Here is a 15936-nt window from a genome sequence, read left to right as displayed (position 1 = left end):
GAATTACCATCATCAAATTCCTAATGGTAACTGAACAGACACAGGTATGGTGACAAGCACAGGTCAGAGGTTAGGAATTTTGCAGCCAGTGACTCATTTCTGGTTTCTCAATGCCTGGCCATGGTCTACAGATTCCATAACAGCACAAGTCATGAGTGCAATGAAATACTCCCAACTTGTTCAGATGGATGGAGCTTCAACAACAATCAAAAATCGGACACATTCTATGACGAAGTATCTCACTTGATTAGCGCCCCATCCACCACTGTCAAACTGATGCCCTTCACCACTGGAGGCAGTGCATACCATTAACAAAAGTGTACTGTAGTAGTCATCTGGAGGTCTTTTGACAGTATTTTCCAAACCCATGACCCTGCCCACCCAGAAAGTCATGGACAGCAAATGCATTGAAATAGCAAATTCCCCTCCAAGCTGTTCACCATCTGGCCTTGGGGCACAGCATCATGAGTCCCTTACTGCCAAAATCCTGGAACTGCTTTCCCCAACAGCACCGTGGGTGTACTTACATCCCAAGGACTGTGGTGGTTTCAAGGATGCAGCTCTGGACCACAGCAACATTGGCATCCAAACAAACAATTTATAATAAATTAAAAAAAAAACACAAACACTTGCAAATTACACTGATCAGTTTTGTTTCTGGCAGCGTGGAAAGGAGGAGGGAGAACTATTCAAAGACTAGTTTCTCTTCAGAAGTAGCACTCAAAAAGGAAAGTTTACCTCCACCTTAACTGGATTGCAATTTGCCAGCTCACTCTGGTATTGCTCTCAAAACTGCCAAGGCCAGCCCAGAGTCTTTTCCAAATAAAAAAAAAGAACAAGTTGTCAATAAACAAACAAGCTCCATGTTTAATTTCACATTGTTTATTATGCAAAGAACTTTAATCATCCATAAAGAGTCACTTATTTTTCAGCAGCAAAATGGTACTTTATATCTAGTGATCAAAGTTTGAAAAACAATATTAGTTTTGTTTTGATAAAAAGTGAGCCTGATTTAAATATTATTGATCCATACAAGATTGATGTTGAACTTTTAAATGTAAAATCAATTCAGTGATTTCCTTCTATTATGTATCCATGGTGATAGTTGCCATTTCACAATTTCTGGTCCAAAGCCCCATCCACAATTGGTCCCAATACTGCCACAGCTTCAATCTCAACTCTGCCCCCCTGCAAAGAAAGCAGAAAATAAAACTCAGTGTAGAGGCAAATACTTGACCTCTAAACATAGTTCCAGCCACAAGGATTCTATGAAACAGAGCAACCTGCTCATTCATCACTGCGAAGCCTCTTCCAGGGATGCCTAACCTGAAGAAGTTACCCTCTTCCCCCCTCCGGACCCCTCTTCCCATCCCCCTCTCTGATGAAGGGTCTAGGCCCGAAACGTCAGCTTTTGTGCTCCTGAGATGCTGCTTGGCCTGCTGTGTTCATCCAGCCTCACATTTTATCTTGGAATTCTCCAGCATCTGCAGTTCCCATTATCTCTGATACTATTTTAACCTGCTCATTCTGATGGGATCACAAAAGCTGTGTCACCCAGAAACTGCAACACAAACAAGGCATTTCAAACACAAATGTCTGTGCTGATTTATATTTCACACAAGTCTCCTCCCGTCCAACTGGGATAACCTCTTGTTTGTGTCTAGCTTCAGCTTAAATGGATCTATGCAATTCACCTCATCTTCTCCCAGTATTAAGTGTGCTCCACATTCTCACCACTTGAGGTCTCTCCAGAGTTCCCTATTATATTTATTAGTGATTGTAGGGAATTGTGGTAATGTCAGTGGACTAGTAAGTTGAGATGCTCAGGCTGATGCGCTCGAGGACAAAGTTCAAATCCCATATCAGCTGGTGAAACTTTAGTTCAATTAATACATCTGAAATCAAAAGCTAGCCCCTAGAATAGTGATCATGACGATTGATTGTGGCAAACATATTTTAGGGAAAGAAAAATGTGCTGTCTCTTACCTAGACTGGTCCACCTGTGATTCTGGACCTACACTAACTCTTAGTTGCCCTCTTAAATGGCCACAAAAGCCTCACATTCGAAGGACAAATTAAAAGGAAGAACAACAACAAATGTTGGCCTGGCCAGCCATGCCAAGAAAGAATAATCTTTTGTAGATAGCCTGTCGTTTTGGACTCCTTTCAAGTAGAAATTTCTGGGTAAGAGTAATTAGTTTCTATTGTCCCGATCAGACCATGAGAGCGAGGTGGTGGTTTTACCCAAGGGTCATTCACACCTCAGGCGAGGGAAGAAATTGAGCAGGAGAGCCCTTTATGGTAACCTCATTCCCAATGTCTAATAAAAAGCCAAGGCAAAAAAAGACAGGGAAAGTGAAAAAAACAATTTTACGACTGCAAATATGAAGCGATAGGTAGCAGATTGCTGCTAAATACACATTTGGGAGCTTTACGGCTATTGTACTGGAATCGACAATGGAGCTTGACAATTCAAAATCTCAACACAGCAAACCCTCAGAACTACTCCCATAATTATGGCATTTTGCCTGACCAAAATATAAACAAAGTCACCTGGACTTTTGTTTAGCTATATCCATACAGGAAGTTAATTGAAGTGTTGAGAGATTACGTTTCCAGTGTCATTGTATTTTAAGACCTCAAAATATCAGAGCAAGTGTTTGCCTTTTAAAACGTGCTCAATTATTAATATTAGTCCAGATTATCTTTTCTTTCCAATTTTCCAACATTTCCCAATTCCTCCCAGAAATGTATTGACAAATTGATCCAAGACAAACCACCAAACCAGCTTACCCGAGGCAATGCAGCAACCTGATAGGCAGCTCTGGCTGGGAAATTCGTCATAAAGTCTAAGAAAGAAACAGGTTTATTCACAAAATATGACAAACAAACAAAGTCATTCAACTCAAATGCCCTGTGCCAGCATTTATGGTGTGATGAAAGATGTTGGTTTTAAATGAAAAGAACCTGGATTTTAAAATCAGGGGCATGTTGGTGTTTGACAAATTTCTGTCAGTCTTTCTTTTAAAAAAATGAAATCACAGCTTTAAACCAGTATGTGTCAGACAGCAGGCCTCCTGGAGTGTTAATCTAAGTTTGGGTTTAGATTGTGGTCTTAAATGTGAGAGAAGGTACTTCAACTCCTCCCCCCCCACACACAAGTTGGATTTAGGGTTAAACAAAGGTATACAGCTAAGAAGAGAGCTGGAGAGAGTAGTGGAAGTCTGGATCTTGATGCTTGAAAAGGGTGGTAGATTGCCACAACATCCAGGGATATGGACCAAGGGCTGAAAAATGGGATTAGTATCATTAGATCTTTGTTGACACACAGGACATGGGCAGATTGGCCTTAAATCTATTTTGTAAACATCCATGACAGGGAAGAAGTAATTCTATTGGCTTAGCAGAAGCTGAGTATGTTTCTTATTTGAAAAATTTAGTTAAAAAAGGGTTCAGAATTCAGTTTGAGGGAATCCTAGTTGAAGTTACAGAAGAATAGTTTCACCTGGAATATTAAGTTTGTGAAGAGCAGTTAAGTTAACAAGTTGGCTCAATGTCAGGGTTGCAGTTTGTGAAAACTTTCAGGACAGGAGTAGTTGAAGTTTGAGAAGATTCGTAGCTTGGATCATGGATGATATTGTAGACATGCTTGCTAAGCTTGTGGGTTCAGTTGCAAATGCTGTGTCACCCTGCTAGGTAACATCGTCACTGCACCGTCGGCAAAGCGTCAGTGTTCTGTCCCACTTGTTATTTATATGCCTCAGTTTGTTGGGGTGTTTGGTATCACTTCTGGATCACATCTCAGTGGTTTGTACTTAGGCCTCTAGCAATTCCCTGGCATGTCTGTTTTGGCTTGTGTCATTATGTATGTGTTGTCCCAGTCGAATTTGTGTCCTTCTTTGTCCGCGCACAGTGAGGCAAGTGAGAATTGGTTGTGGCTGGTTAGTGTTTGTGTATCCTTATTGTCAGTTTTCTTCCAGTTTGCCCTATGTAATGTTTCTCAGTCCTTGCATGCCATTTTGTATGTTACACTGGTTTTGGGATCCTTTACATTCATCCGTACCTGTCATAGAGTCATCGATAGCTTGCAGGCTACTGATACCTAGGGGTTGAGTAGTCTTGCGGTCATCTCTGAAATGTCCTTGGTGATTAGCGAGTCTGGTCACATTGTGTCTTCCGCAGAGGCAACGGCAGATTGTGCTTTTCCGGTATCCATTCCTTTTGGAGACTCCGTACAAGTGCTCTTGTTCTGTTTTGCGTAGTTCCGGGTTGCAGCAATGTGTTACAGCTCATTTAAATGATGTCCTGATGCAACTCAGTTTGTGGGCGTTGGTGTGGTTGCAAGCTGAGTATCTGGTCCGGATGCGAGGTCTTTCTCTATAGGCTTGTCTGGAGAACCCTGTTTTTGGTGTTTTACCATTATGTCCAGGAAGGGTGTTGTTCTCTTCTTTTGTGAATTTCATTCTATGGAGAATATTGCTTGTCAGTGGGTTTCTTCTAGATGTGTGCGTTTGATCAATCACAAAAGGGGTCATCTACACATCAGACCCAAAGTTTGAGTTGTACAGTGGGCAAGTGCTGTCCATTCTAAACTCTACATTACTGCTTCTGCCATCAGTCCTGATATCGGGGATCCCATTGGTGTTCCGTTAATTTGTCTGTGTATGCCATTGTTGAAGGTGAAGTGGGTTGTGAGGCACACGTCTTGCAGTTTCATGGTGATGTGTTTATTGATGTTGGTGGTGCCCTGGGATACCTGTCTACTTGATTTATCCAACAGTGTGGCAATTGTCTCTTTGGCTAGGTCAATGTTTATGGATGTAAAACAGTACTGGTACATCGCAGGATATCATCTCATCCTGGTGACCTTAAATGATGTTGAGGAATTCTTGAGATGAGTGGATGGAGTGGGTAGTGTTGTCAAATAAATATTTCAATTTTGTGTATGTTAAGGAATCCATAGAAGCGGTACATTTTGGATCCCTCTGGCTTCATTTTTTGAAAGTCTGTTTTGCTGATATCAGAGTGGTGTAATTTCTCTTCAGGATCATGGTAATCTAGTTCCCTAATTGTGGCATCAGGTCTATCACCATCCGTTGGTAGATATCAGTATCTGCTAGTAGCGTGTTAGCTTTCTCAAAATGTATTGGGCTCTGCTGAGGATTACTGCCATGTGTCCTTCGTCTGCTCGAAAGATTACAATGTTCTTGTCTTTCTTGATTCTTTCCAGGGATTTCCTCTCCTCTGTATTGAATGAATTCCGCTTACTTTTTTGCACAGTGTCAGGACTATCGTCTGTCTGATGGACTGTTGTATTTCCTCCGTGACTTCGTTGCTCTTTACTGTCAGTTCAAGAGCAGCCAGGAAGTCAGTTTATTTTGGTGCCTCTGTAGTTATAAGTCAGTCCACGTGCTAGGGCAGTCTCAGTGCCTGCAAGTGATTGGTCCGAGGTGTTTAAATCCATGAAAAATCAGTATTGTCTGTGTCGTTGATGTGGGTGATTTGACAGTTTTTCCCCCTTGTAGGGCTGTTTTTTTTTAAAAAAAGAAAACACTTGGTTCTGGTCTTTTGTTGTTGTTTTGTTGCTGATGGCTTCTTCTAGTGTGGACGTCCATTCCAGGTCAGTTACGCTGGAGTACTGAGTTTTAAGCACAGTTTCCCCGTTCATATTTGTGGAGGCGGTTGTGGGTATTGTTGATCATAACTCAAATCATTGTTGATTGTAGATTGTTGATAGGCAGTGTATATGTTAAGTTTTGTGGCAGTACATGCTCTGAGGCATTGGTGCAGGAAGTATGGTTGTTCACAGGTTGCACTTAGCCGAATGGCATTTGTTTTCCACCTGTGGGCCAGTGTGAGGGCATGGCACCTGTAGATGTTTAAAATTCAAGGTTTGTAGCTCAGCTGGTGGATGACATGGTAGATATGCTCGCCAAGCCACTATTACCTCTGAGGCAGTCCACAGCAGGAAGATACAACACTACCAGACTCACTAAAATCTCCCTACCATACATCAAGGACATTTCAGAGATGACCACAAGATTACTCAGACCCCTAGGTATCAGGGTAGCCCACAAACCAATAAACACCCTATGACAGCTACTGATGAATGTAAAGGATGCCATACCCAAAACCAGTGTAACATACAAAATACCAGGCAAGGTCTGAGAGAAACACTACGTAGTTCAAACTGGAAGAAAACTGACAATATGGATACACAAACACCAATTAGCCACCAAGAGACACAACCAATTCTCATTTGTCTCACTACACATGGAGAAAGAGGGACACATTTGAGCAGGACAACACATCCATAGTCACACAAGCCAAAACAGAGACACGCCAGGGAATTGCTAGAGGCCTGGTATTCTAACCAGAACTTCAAAAATCGACAAACATGTTGAATTAGACCCTATGTATAAACCACTGAGAAACAGAACGGGAAGTGATGCCAACCACCCCAACAAACAGAGGCACATAAATAACAGTCAGGATAGAACACCAACGCTTCACCAGAGGAACACTGATGTTACTTTGCAGGGGGACAAAATGTTTGCAACTAAACCAATGGCTTGACAAGCAGGTTTACAAGGAGTGTATGGTTAGAAACCGATATGGACATTTAAAGCTGAGAAAGTTTAAAGATTAAGCTGAGGGTGTAGACCAGGGCTTTACAGCTCACAGAACAGGAGTGGAGGAAAATGGAGTGGGCCAAACCAACAGGTTTTGGTAGGAAAAAGAACTTTATCTGGTTTGGAGTCATTTTAAAGTCATGGTACTAGGGAGTATGTCATAGTTTATCATTTGTTTTGAAATCTTTCAAACAACATTTTGTTAGTTTGGTAGTTTTAACTTATTTTCATTCTTTTGAACAAAAAAAAACTTACAATCCTTCTATGCTTAATGTTTCACTGAAAGAAAGACTGTCACGTTAAATAGAAGATCTATCAAGCCAGATTTCATTCTGGGATCTGACTAGTTCAGTAGTAATATCAGCTGGGATCATAACAATGGTTCACATGCCCTTCTGTTCTCACCATCATTTAACCTTCTCTTTAAATGTATCTACATTGCTGACCTCAAGCATTCCCTAGTTAATTAAAAGACAAATGTCTTGATCATGAACAGCAAATGTGCTTTACATAAATCAAAACAACTTAAAACAGAGGTCCTATGACAGATTGGTTGGAAAGACTCAGTACTGCAGCTAAATAGCATTGCCAAAGTAGCAAATCATTCACTGGCATGGATCATAATTCAGAGAATTATAAATTCCCAGTGTAAAAATGGGAGATCTATACTTGTCTCAACAGGAAGTGCAGCAAGTATGCACTAAACTAATTTCATGGAATAGCATCTTCAGAATTCAGATGAAAGAGGGACAATCCTCACAGAATAAAATTCTTCAGGGTGATTGACAAGGTAGATGTTTCCATAGGCTCAATAAGTTAGAACTAGAGATCAGAGTCTCAAAGGAAGAAGTTCAGCACTTTGGACTAAGTGGAGGATAAATTTCTGCACTCAGTGAGGTGAGAATTTTTGGAACATTCTACCTTGGAGGATTTTCAGTGATCAGTCACTGAGCCCATGATCAACTTTTGGATGCTAATGAAATCAAAAATAGAAGAATGTACAGCAAAGTGAAGTGGATGTAAAAGTTTAACCTCATCTTATTAACAGGAACAAGCTTGAGGATGCAAATGGTCTACTCCTAGGCCTTCTGTTCTTATGCTTGCATTGCACTAAAAAGATATACAACCATGAAAATGTGTACTTACATTGCTTGTAAACCTCGTTAACATTGTTGAAGTCATTGATGTCTGCCAGCAAAACTGTTGTTTTTACAACTAGGATATAAATTAAAAAGAAATTGTCAGTAAGTGCTCAATATAAATTAAGACAACAAGTCAAAGTTTTACACAATTTCTTTAGAATGTTTGTTTTCCTAAAACATACTGCCATGACAGAGAACATTATTCAATTAAGCACATTTAAATTAAAACAGAAAAATGACGGCAGCATACAGAGGTAGCATTGCAGAGAGAGAAACAAATCAAGTTGGAGGGTATTGCTGGCTGGGCCAGCATTTATTGCCCATCGCTAACTGCCCTGAGGACAGTTAAGAGTCAATCGCATTGCTGTGGGTCTGGAGTCACATGTAGGCCAGACCAGGTAAGGATGGCAGTTTCCTTCCCTAAAGGGCATTACTGAACCAGATAAGTCTTTCTGACAATCAGCAATGTATTCGTTGTCATCATTAGGCTTTTCATTCCAGGCTGTTTTTCTTCCTGACTTAAAGATACAAAAGTCTGCTGGTGCACCAAAAGGAGAAATACCATACCATTATTGTAGTTACAGTTGGCAGCCTTTAGGATCTCTCCCATGTTGATGAGTGCCTGTCATTAAAAAAAAATTACAAAGGAGTATCTGATAATCAGTCATTTTCTCATTATTATTCTGTGCAGATCTGTTGAGGGCCTATGGATCTGTTACCAGATCCATTTGAGACTATAAGCCATTTAAGTAGCTACGACTTTTCAAAGTGCACAAAGATTTTAAAGTGTTGTATTGTGATTATGGTTTTATAACTGGTTGCAAATTCTGAACACCCAAACATGCAAATATCTTCAAAGACTGGGGCATAATGACTTATATGCACACATATTACAATGGTTCATCAAGGACAGATGGTAGAGGACTGGTAATGTCATTGGACCAGTTATCCAGAGGCCTTTGGATATATGCTCTGGAACATGAATTCAAGTTCCACCATGGCAGCTGAATTCGTGAATTTGTATTATAAATCTATTCTCAGTAACGGTGGCAGCTATAAACTGTTTCTTGTAACAATCCAAGATAATAAAATGTGAGGCTGGATGAACACAGCAGGCCCAGCAGCATCTCAGGTGCACAAAAGCTGACGTTTCGGGCCTAGACCCATCAGAGAGGGGGATGGGGTGAGGGTTCTGGAATAAATAGCGAGAGGCGGACTGAAGATGGGGAGAAAAGAAGATAGGTGGAGAGGAGAGTATAGGTGGGGAGGTAGGGAGGTGATAGGTCAGTCCAGGCAAGACGGACAGGTCAAGGAGGTGGGATGAGGTTAGTAGGTAGGAGATGGAGGTGCAGCTTGGGGTGGGAGGAAGGGATGGGTGAGAGGAAGAACAGGTTAGGCAGGCAGAGACAGGTTGGACTGGTTTTGGGATGCAGTGGGTGGAGGGGGAAGAGCCATCTAGTTTACTAGTGCTCTTTAGGGCAGAAAACATGCAGTCCTTACCTGGTCTGGTCCACATGCAACTCTGGACCAGCAATGTGATTGACTCTGAACTGGCCTCTGGAATGGGCCAGCAAGCTATTCAGTTTAGAGACAAATTAGGATTCAACAGATACTAGCCTTTTCAGAGTCACCCACATCTTAAAAAGGACAAGAGAAAGTGTACCTATGTTTCATGAAAATAATTCTCAGATGTTAATTTTAGCTGTGCAAGTCCAGTGAAAACTGATTCACTTTTGCATCCACAAGTGCAGTAAGATGCAACTGATTTTCAGCTGAAGAACGACAGCAAGAGAAGAGTGGCAAACATTATGAGGAGGTCACTTGGTCAACACTGAATTTTTTTTTTAAAAAAAAAACCAACTTGCTGTAGGGAAGGTCAGGTAACTGAGCAAAAACGCACAAACGCCTCTGACGATCACTGCTCTAGTGTTCAAGTCTAGATGGGCAAATATCAGTACATGACTGATCCAAACAGCAGCAGTGTAAACTGGAACCATTCATTGTGAAATCCTCAGAAACCACGAGTCAGGGGGAGAACATGGTCAAAAAATTATTTTATACAATTAAAACCAAAGAATGGAAAATATGGGAAGTGGGATGTTTACAAAATTAAAGCTCTGAGATGATTCAACAATGAATGACTTGATGGGCCTTCTGTGGCGTGGGGATTCTATGATTCAATAAAAAGCAGTCAGAGCTATTATACATTTATATATGAATGTTGTGTTGTGCATAATTTGGGCTTTGGGAAGGAAGAGAAGGCTTTGAGCCGAGTAGAGAAGAAATTTGTAAGAATGGTATGAGTGATCACTTATGCAGAAAGACAGGAGAAACTAGGGTTGGTTAGAGGAGATTTGATAGAGGTATTTAAGGTGAAGGGTCTAGTGCCAGTAAATAAAGAGAAATGGTTTATGATGACTGAAGCAGCAATAACCAGGGGGCACAGATTTCTGGTGATTGCAAAGACCAGAGGTGACATGAGGTAAAATGTTTGAGTAACAAGTGGTTACGGTCTGCCGTGCATTATTGGTGCATACAGATTTAATCATGGCTTTCAAAATGGCAATGGATAAATATGTGGAGAAAAAAATTGCAGAAAAATAGCTGGAAAAAATGGAACTAACTGATTTGTTCGTTGAAGGAGCAAGCAAAAACTTGCTAGACCTCATTTAGGGCGGCACGGTGGCTCAGTGGTTAGCACTGCAGCCTCACAGCACCAGGCACCCGGGTTTAAAAATTAGCCTCAGGTAACTGTCTGTGTGGAGTTTCCACATTCTCCCTGTGTCTGTGTGGGTTTCCTCCAGGTGCTCCGCTTTCCTGCCACAGTCCAAAGATGGGCAGGCTAGGTGGCTTGGCCATGCTAAATTGCCCATAGTGTTCAGGGGTGTGTGGGTTATAGGGGGATGGGTCTGGGTGGGATGCTGTAAAGGGCAGTGTGGATTTGTTTGGCCAAAAAAGGGCCTGTTTCCACACTGTTGGGAATCCAATCTAATATCATACACCACCATAGGTGCTGTAGTATTCCGAGAGTGTGCCAGGGATTTTGTTGTTAATGAAGTTTAGATATTACTTGCTTTGCTTCCTGTGCTGTTCCTCCAGTTACAAGCTGGCCAGTTGCAGGATCCAACCCCAGCTGACCAGAAATGTACATGGTGCGATCCACAACCACTGCTTGGCTGCAAAACAAAAAAGTGGATGTGTTCATAAAGCACACCATAGAATAATACGAGAAGGCCTCTGCTTCCCAAGGGCAACTAATGGCAATCATGTAACTATCATTGATTGCTTTCCACAGAAATCTAGTTCAAATATTCTTTAGAGAAGGATACCTCCTGTCACAGCAAGGTGGTTGCTCTTAACTGCCCTCTGAAATGGCCTAGCAAGCCAGTCAATTCAAGTGCCAACTAGGGTGGGTAATAAAAACTAGCCCAGCTAACACCTACACCTGATGAATGCATTAAAGATAAAATGATTTGAACAAGTGTAAGTGTTTGCAAAATCAGGGATTAATACTGTGACCATGCTGCCATGATTGCATCAGACACACCAGATCAGTTCAATGGCCCCTTTTCCACAGGGTTTGCTGAGATGATCTTTTCACTTGGCAAGACTTGCTATTTTTCCAATCTCTCTTCCTGTACTTTTCAGTTCGTTGCAGGATGCACAGAACGACTGGTTCACAAATTATACCCATTCTCCGACTTATAAATTAAAAACATTTTCCCATTTCAGTCCAAAATCTAAAATACAGAAAATTTACCACGAACCTTGGATGACGAGAGCGGTGGAGCTTCTAGTGAAAAGGAAGAAGGTAGCTTACATAAGGTGGACGAAGGTAGGGTCAAGTTCAGCTAGAGAGGATTACATGCAGGCAAGGAAGGAGCTCAAAAATGGTCTGAGGAGAGCCAGGAGGGGGCACGAGAAAGGCTTGGCAGAACGGATTAGAGAGAACACAAAGGCATTTTACACTTACGTGAGGAATAAGAGAATGGTCAAAGAAAGAGTAGGGCCGATCAGGGATAGCATAGGGAACTTGTGTGTGGAGCCTGAGGAGGTAGGGGAAGCCCTAAATGAGTTTTTTGCTTCTGTCTTTACGAAAGAAACGAACTTTGTAGTGAATGAAACCTTTGAAGAGCAGGTGTGCATGCTGGAATGGATAGAGATAGACGAAGCTGATGTGCTGAAAATTTTGTCAAACATTAAGATTGACAAGTCGCCAGGCCCGGATCAGATTTGTCCTCGGCTGCTTTGGGAAGCGAGAAATGCAATTGCTTCGCCACTTGCGAAGATCTTTGCATCCTCGCTCTCCACTGGAGTCGTACCTGAGGACTGGAGAGAGGCAAATGTAATTCCTCTCTTCAAGAAAGGAAATAGGGAAATCCCCGGCAATTATAGACCGGTAAGTCTCACGTCTGTCGTCTGCAAGGTGTTAGAAAGGATTCTGAGGGATAAGATTTATGACCATCTGGAAGAGCATGGCTTGATCAAATACAGTCAACACGGCTTTGTGAGGGGTAGGTCATGCCTTACAAACCTTAGAGTTTTTTGAGGATGTGACTAGAAAGGTTGATGAGGGTCGAGCTGTGGATGTGGTGTATATGGACTTCAGTAAGGCATTTGATAAGGTTCCCCATGGTAGGCTCATTCAGAAGGTCAGGAGGAATGGGATACAGGGGAACTTAGCTGCTTGGATACAGAATTGGCTGGCCAACAGAAGACAGCGAGTGGTAGTAGAAGGAAAATATTCTGCCTGGAAGTCAGTGGTGAGTGGAGTTCCACAGGGCTCTGTCCTTGGGCCTCTACTGTTTGTAATTTTTATTAATGACTTGGACGAGGGAATTGAAGGATGGGTCAGCAAGTTTGCAGACGACACAAAGGTCGGAGGTGTCGTTGACAGTGTAGAGGGCTGTTGTAGGCTGCAGTGGGACATTGACAGGATGCAGAGATGGGCTGAGAGGTGGCAGATGGAGTTCAACCTGGATAAATGCGAAGTGATGCATTTTGGAAGGTCGAATTTGAAAGCTGAGTACAGGATTAAGGATAGGATTCTTGGCAGCGTGGAGGAACAGAGGGATCTTGGTGTGCAGATACATAGATCCCTTAAAATGGCCACCCAAGTGGACAGGGTTGTTCAGAAAGCATATGGTGTTTTGGCTTTCATTAACAGGGGGATTGAGTTTAAGAGTCGTGAGATCTTGTTGCAGCTCTATAAAACTTTGGTTAGACCGCACTTGGAATACTGCGTCCAGTTCTGGGCGCCCTATTATAGGAAAGATGTGGATGCTTTGGAGAGGGTTCAGAGGAGGTTTACCAGGATGCTGCCTGGACTGGAGGGCTTATCTTATGAAGAGAGGTTGACTGAGCTCAGTCTCTTTTCATTGGAGAAAAGGAGGAGGAGAGGGGACCTAATTGAGGTATACAAGATAATGAGAGGCATAGATAGAGTTGATAGCCAGAGACTATTTCCCAGGGCAGAAATGGCTAGCACGAGGGGTCATAGTTTTAAGCTGGTTGGTGGAAAGTATAGAGGGGATGTCAGAGGCAGGTTCTTTACGCAGAGAGTTGAGAGAGCATGGAATGCGTTGCCAGCAGCAGTTGTGGAAGCAAGGTCATTGGGGTCATTTAAGAGACTGCTGGACATGTATATGGTCACAGAAATTTGAGGGTGCATACATGAGGATCAATGGTCGGCACAACATTGTGGGCTGAAGGGCCTGTTCTGTGCTGTACTGTTCTATGTTCTATGTTCTATACAAACTGATCAGTTCTCCATCCCTAACAAACACCTACACCCAAAGGATTGCAGTGGCTTAGACAGGAATACCACACAAGGGCAATCAGGAATGGAAGAGAAAAGAAATGCTGACCGAGCTGGCAATGCCCACATCCTGTGACAGGTAATAAAAGATATGGCAGTGGAGTAGGATGATCCAGCCGGAGCTCGTCTGTTCCACCCGTTCTTCCCTCACCTACTCTTAGCGTTTCTTTTACTTTTTCTCTGCCGGCCCTCGACAAATCCCAGCCTCCAGTGACTCCCGAATTCCGACAACCTGTGGCCTGGTGTAGATACCTCCCGGCACGGTGCGGCAACTTCATCAGTCTATTGTAGTGAACACCTAGGGCGGCCTCCAAGAATGGCGTGCCCCCAGCCCAGCGCGGCAGTCTCCCAGCTTCGTTATCCTAGAGGCTAAACCCAGAGCGAGGCAGAACCAGGGCTCGGTGCAGAGTGGAAACTAGGTGCATGTGGTTTGTTGTTCTTAACTTTTTTCTGCAATGCTGGACATTTTACTTCTCTATTGCTTAAAATCTTGTACCTAAAGAAGCTGTACCCAGGTACATTTATACCAACACTGTCGCCACTTCGAGTGCCAACATGTGAACTTTTCATTGAGTATGTGACAATAAAGTTAATTCAGTTCAATTCAAAAAACAGCATGCGCAGAACCCGCAGTACTGTAGAAATTAAACAGCAGACCACTCCAACATTACACTAAAGAAAACGGTAATCGCCAGATAAAGGTCGAGTTACCATTGTCCCATCTGAGCACAGGGCTGTTCACTCATTAAAGAGGAGTGATTAGTTCACTATAAACCCAATAACTTAATCTTATGGCTTCCTATGGTACCTGTAAACTCCAAGTCTAATCGGAGCTTTGGGAGTATAGACATAAACCAGTTTTGTAGCCATCGTCGATTTTTTCCTCGCTTCAGGCTTTCAGTATCAGATTAATATTACAGCAAGAAAGTGACCTTTGGAACGTACTATTGTCAAAACAATACTGCTGCCAAGAATCATGGCACACATTTTCTTGTACTGCCTATGACCATTTTAATCGAAATCAAACTTCATTTTCACATGTTAGAAGTGATTTTCATTTTCTCTGCTGAATTTATTTAGCTTTTTTTTTAAAAAAAAGCCTTGTCCTGCTGAATGCCATTTCCCCCTCTCAGTCACTTCCTGTGACTGATTTTACTTTGCGTTATTCCTATTCACATTCTGCTTCAGGCTGCATGGTCTCACTAATGGTTCTTCGATTTGACTGGCTAATAAACTAGGTAATCAAAATTTGGAACACACAACTCCTCTCTGAGTATTAAAAAGTTACACAGTACTGTGCTAAGATTACAAAATTCAGGCACAAATTGGCTGATCTACAGTTGGATGATAATAAATGCAAAAATCTCAGTGCTATTCAAGAGTTTGCTATGCATTAATTAGCAGCTGTGAATCTGGTCTTACAATGGTGGCATCAAATATGTCCCATTGCTTGATAGGGTCTGGAGCACATTTCTGTTCATTGCAAGTTGAATAGAAAAGTAAAAACATTTCAACCTAGAGACCCTTTTAGAATATATGGTAGTTTCCCCCTTCTGTCACAGTGTTTAAACAGTTATATGATCAGAGGGGAGGTGTAATAACACTTCAAAAGGACTTTGCCTTGTGCAGCAATAATGGGAACTGCAGATGCTGGAGAATTCCAAGATAATAAAATGTGAGGCTGGTGAGCACCTCAGGTGCTCCTGAGATGCTGCTTGGCCTACTGTGTTCATCCACCCTCACATTTTATTATCTTGCCTTGTGCAGCAGCCGCTTAAAACTACTTGTCCTAAAGTTAGACTGTGCAGTTACCTCGCTCCTTTCTTCAGCTCCCAAAAAAGGTGTTGTATCACCAATTAAGTACTTCCAAAAGGTGTCATAATGCAAGAGCTTTGGTTTTAAAAAGAAACTACCGTTGAAAGACAGCAGTACCATGTGTTTACCGAAACACAAAACTGTTATAGCGCAGGAGGCCATTCGGTCCGTCAAGGCCGTACGGGCTCTTCAAAACGAGCATCATTACCAGGTCCCAATCTCCTGCCTTCCACCCCCCATATCTTGCACACCATTGCTATGCAAATAATCATTCAGCGCCCTCTTGAATGCCTTACACAAGCTGTCAATCTCCAACACCGCTTCAAAATTAAAGGGGATAATCTTACTCCATCGTTCTTGGGAGATTACCTGTAGGGACCAATTGCCCCCGGTGCCTTGCTAGTGCTGATCACCCTCCTCACTAACGCTGCCATCATGTCTGAGCAACGTTCCAGCAAGCACTGCGCATGCGGCAGCCAGCCCGCGCTGCAGCACGGGCTTTGTAGTCCCGGACTGGACACATCTCCCA

General features: G+C 42.4%; 1 protein-coding gene across 2 annotated transcripts; it reads right to left on the bottom strand.

The window, feature by feature from the left end:
- Positions 1-866: 866 nt before the first annotated feature.
- Positions 867-15910, bottom strand: rida (reactive intermediate imine deaminase A homolog). 2 transcript variants are annotated; one of them, XM_059646259.1, is made up of 6 exons: positions 15777-15910; positions 10845-10950; positions 8342-8396; positions 7779-7847; positions 2794-2849; positions 867-1188 (listed from the first exon to the last, which is right to left on the bottom strand). In XM_059646259.1, the coding sequence occupies exons 1-6, from the start codon at positions 15842-15844 to the stop codon at positions 1114-1116; spliced, it is 429 nt and encodes a 142-aa protein (XP_059502242.1). In that variant the 5' UTR covers positions 15845-15910; the 3' UTR covers positions 867-1113. The 2 variants fall into 2 exon arrangements, with proteins under 2 accessions (XP_059502242.1, XP_059502243.1); XM_059646260.1 differs by lacking the exon at positions 15777-15910 and adding an exon at positions 14401-14529.
- Positions 15911-15936: the final 26 nt, after the last annotated feature.

This window comes from Stegostoma tigrinum, chromosome 5 (genome assembly GCF_030684315.1).
Source record: "Stegostoma tigrinum isolate sSteTig4 chromosome 5, sSteTig4.hap1, whole genome shotgun sequence".
NCBI lineage: Eukaryota > Metazoa > Chordata > Chondrichthyes > Orectolobiformes > Stegostomatidae > Stegostoma > Stegostoma tigrinum.
The sequence above is the reverse complement of the archived record's forward strand: the minus strand, read 5'-3'. Positions and strand labels throughout refer to the sequence as shown.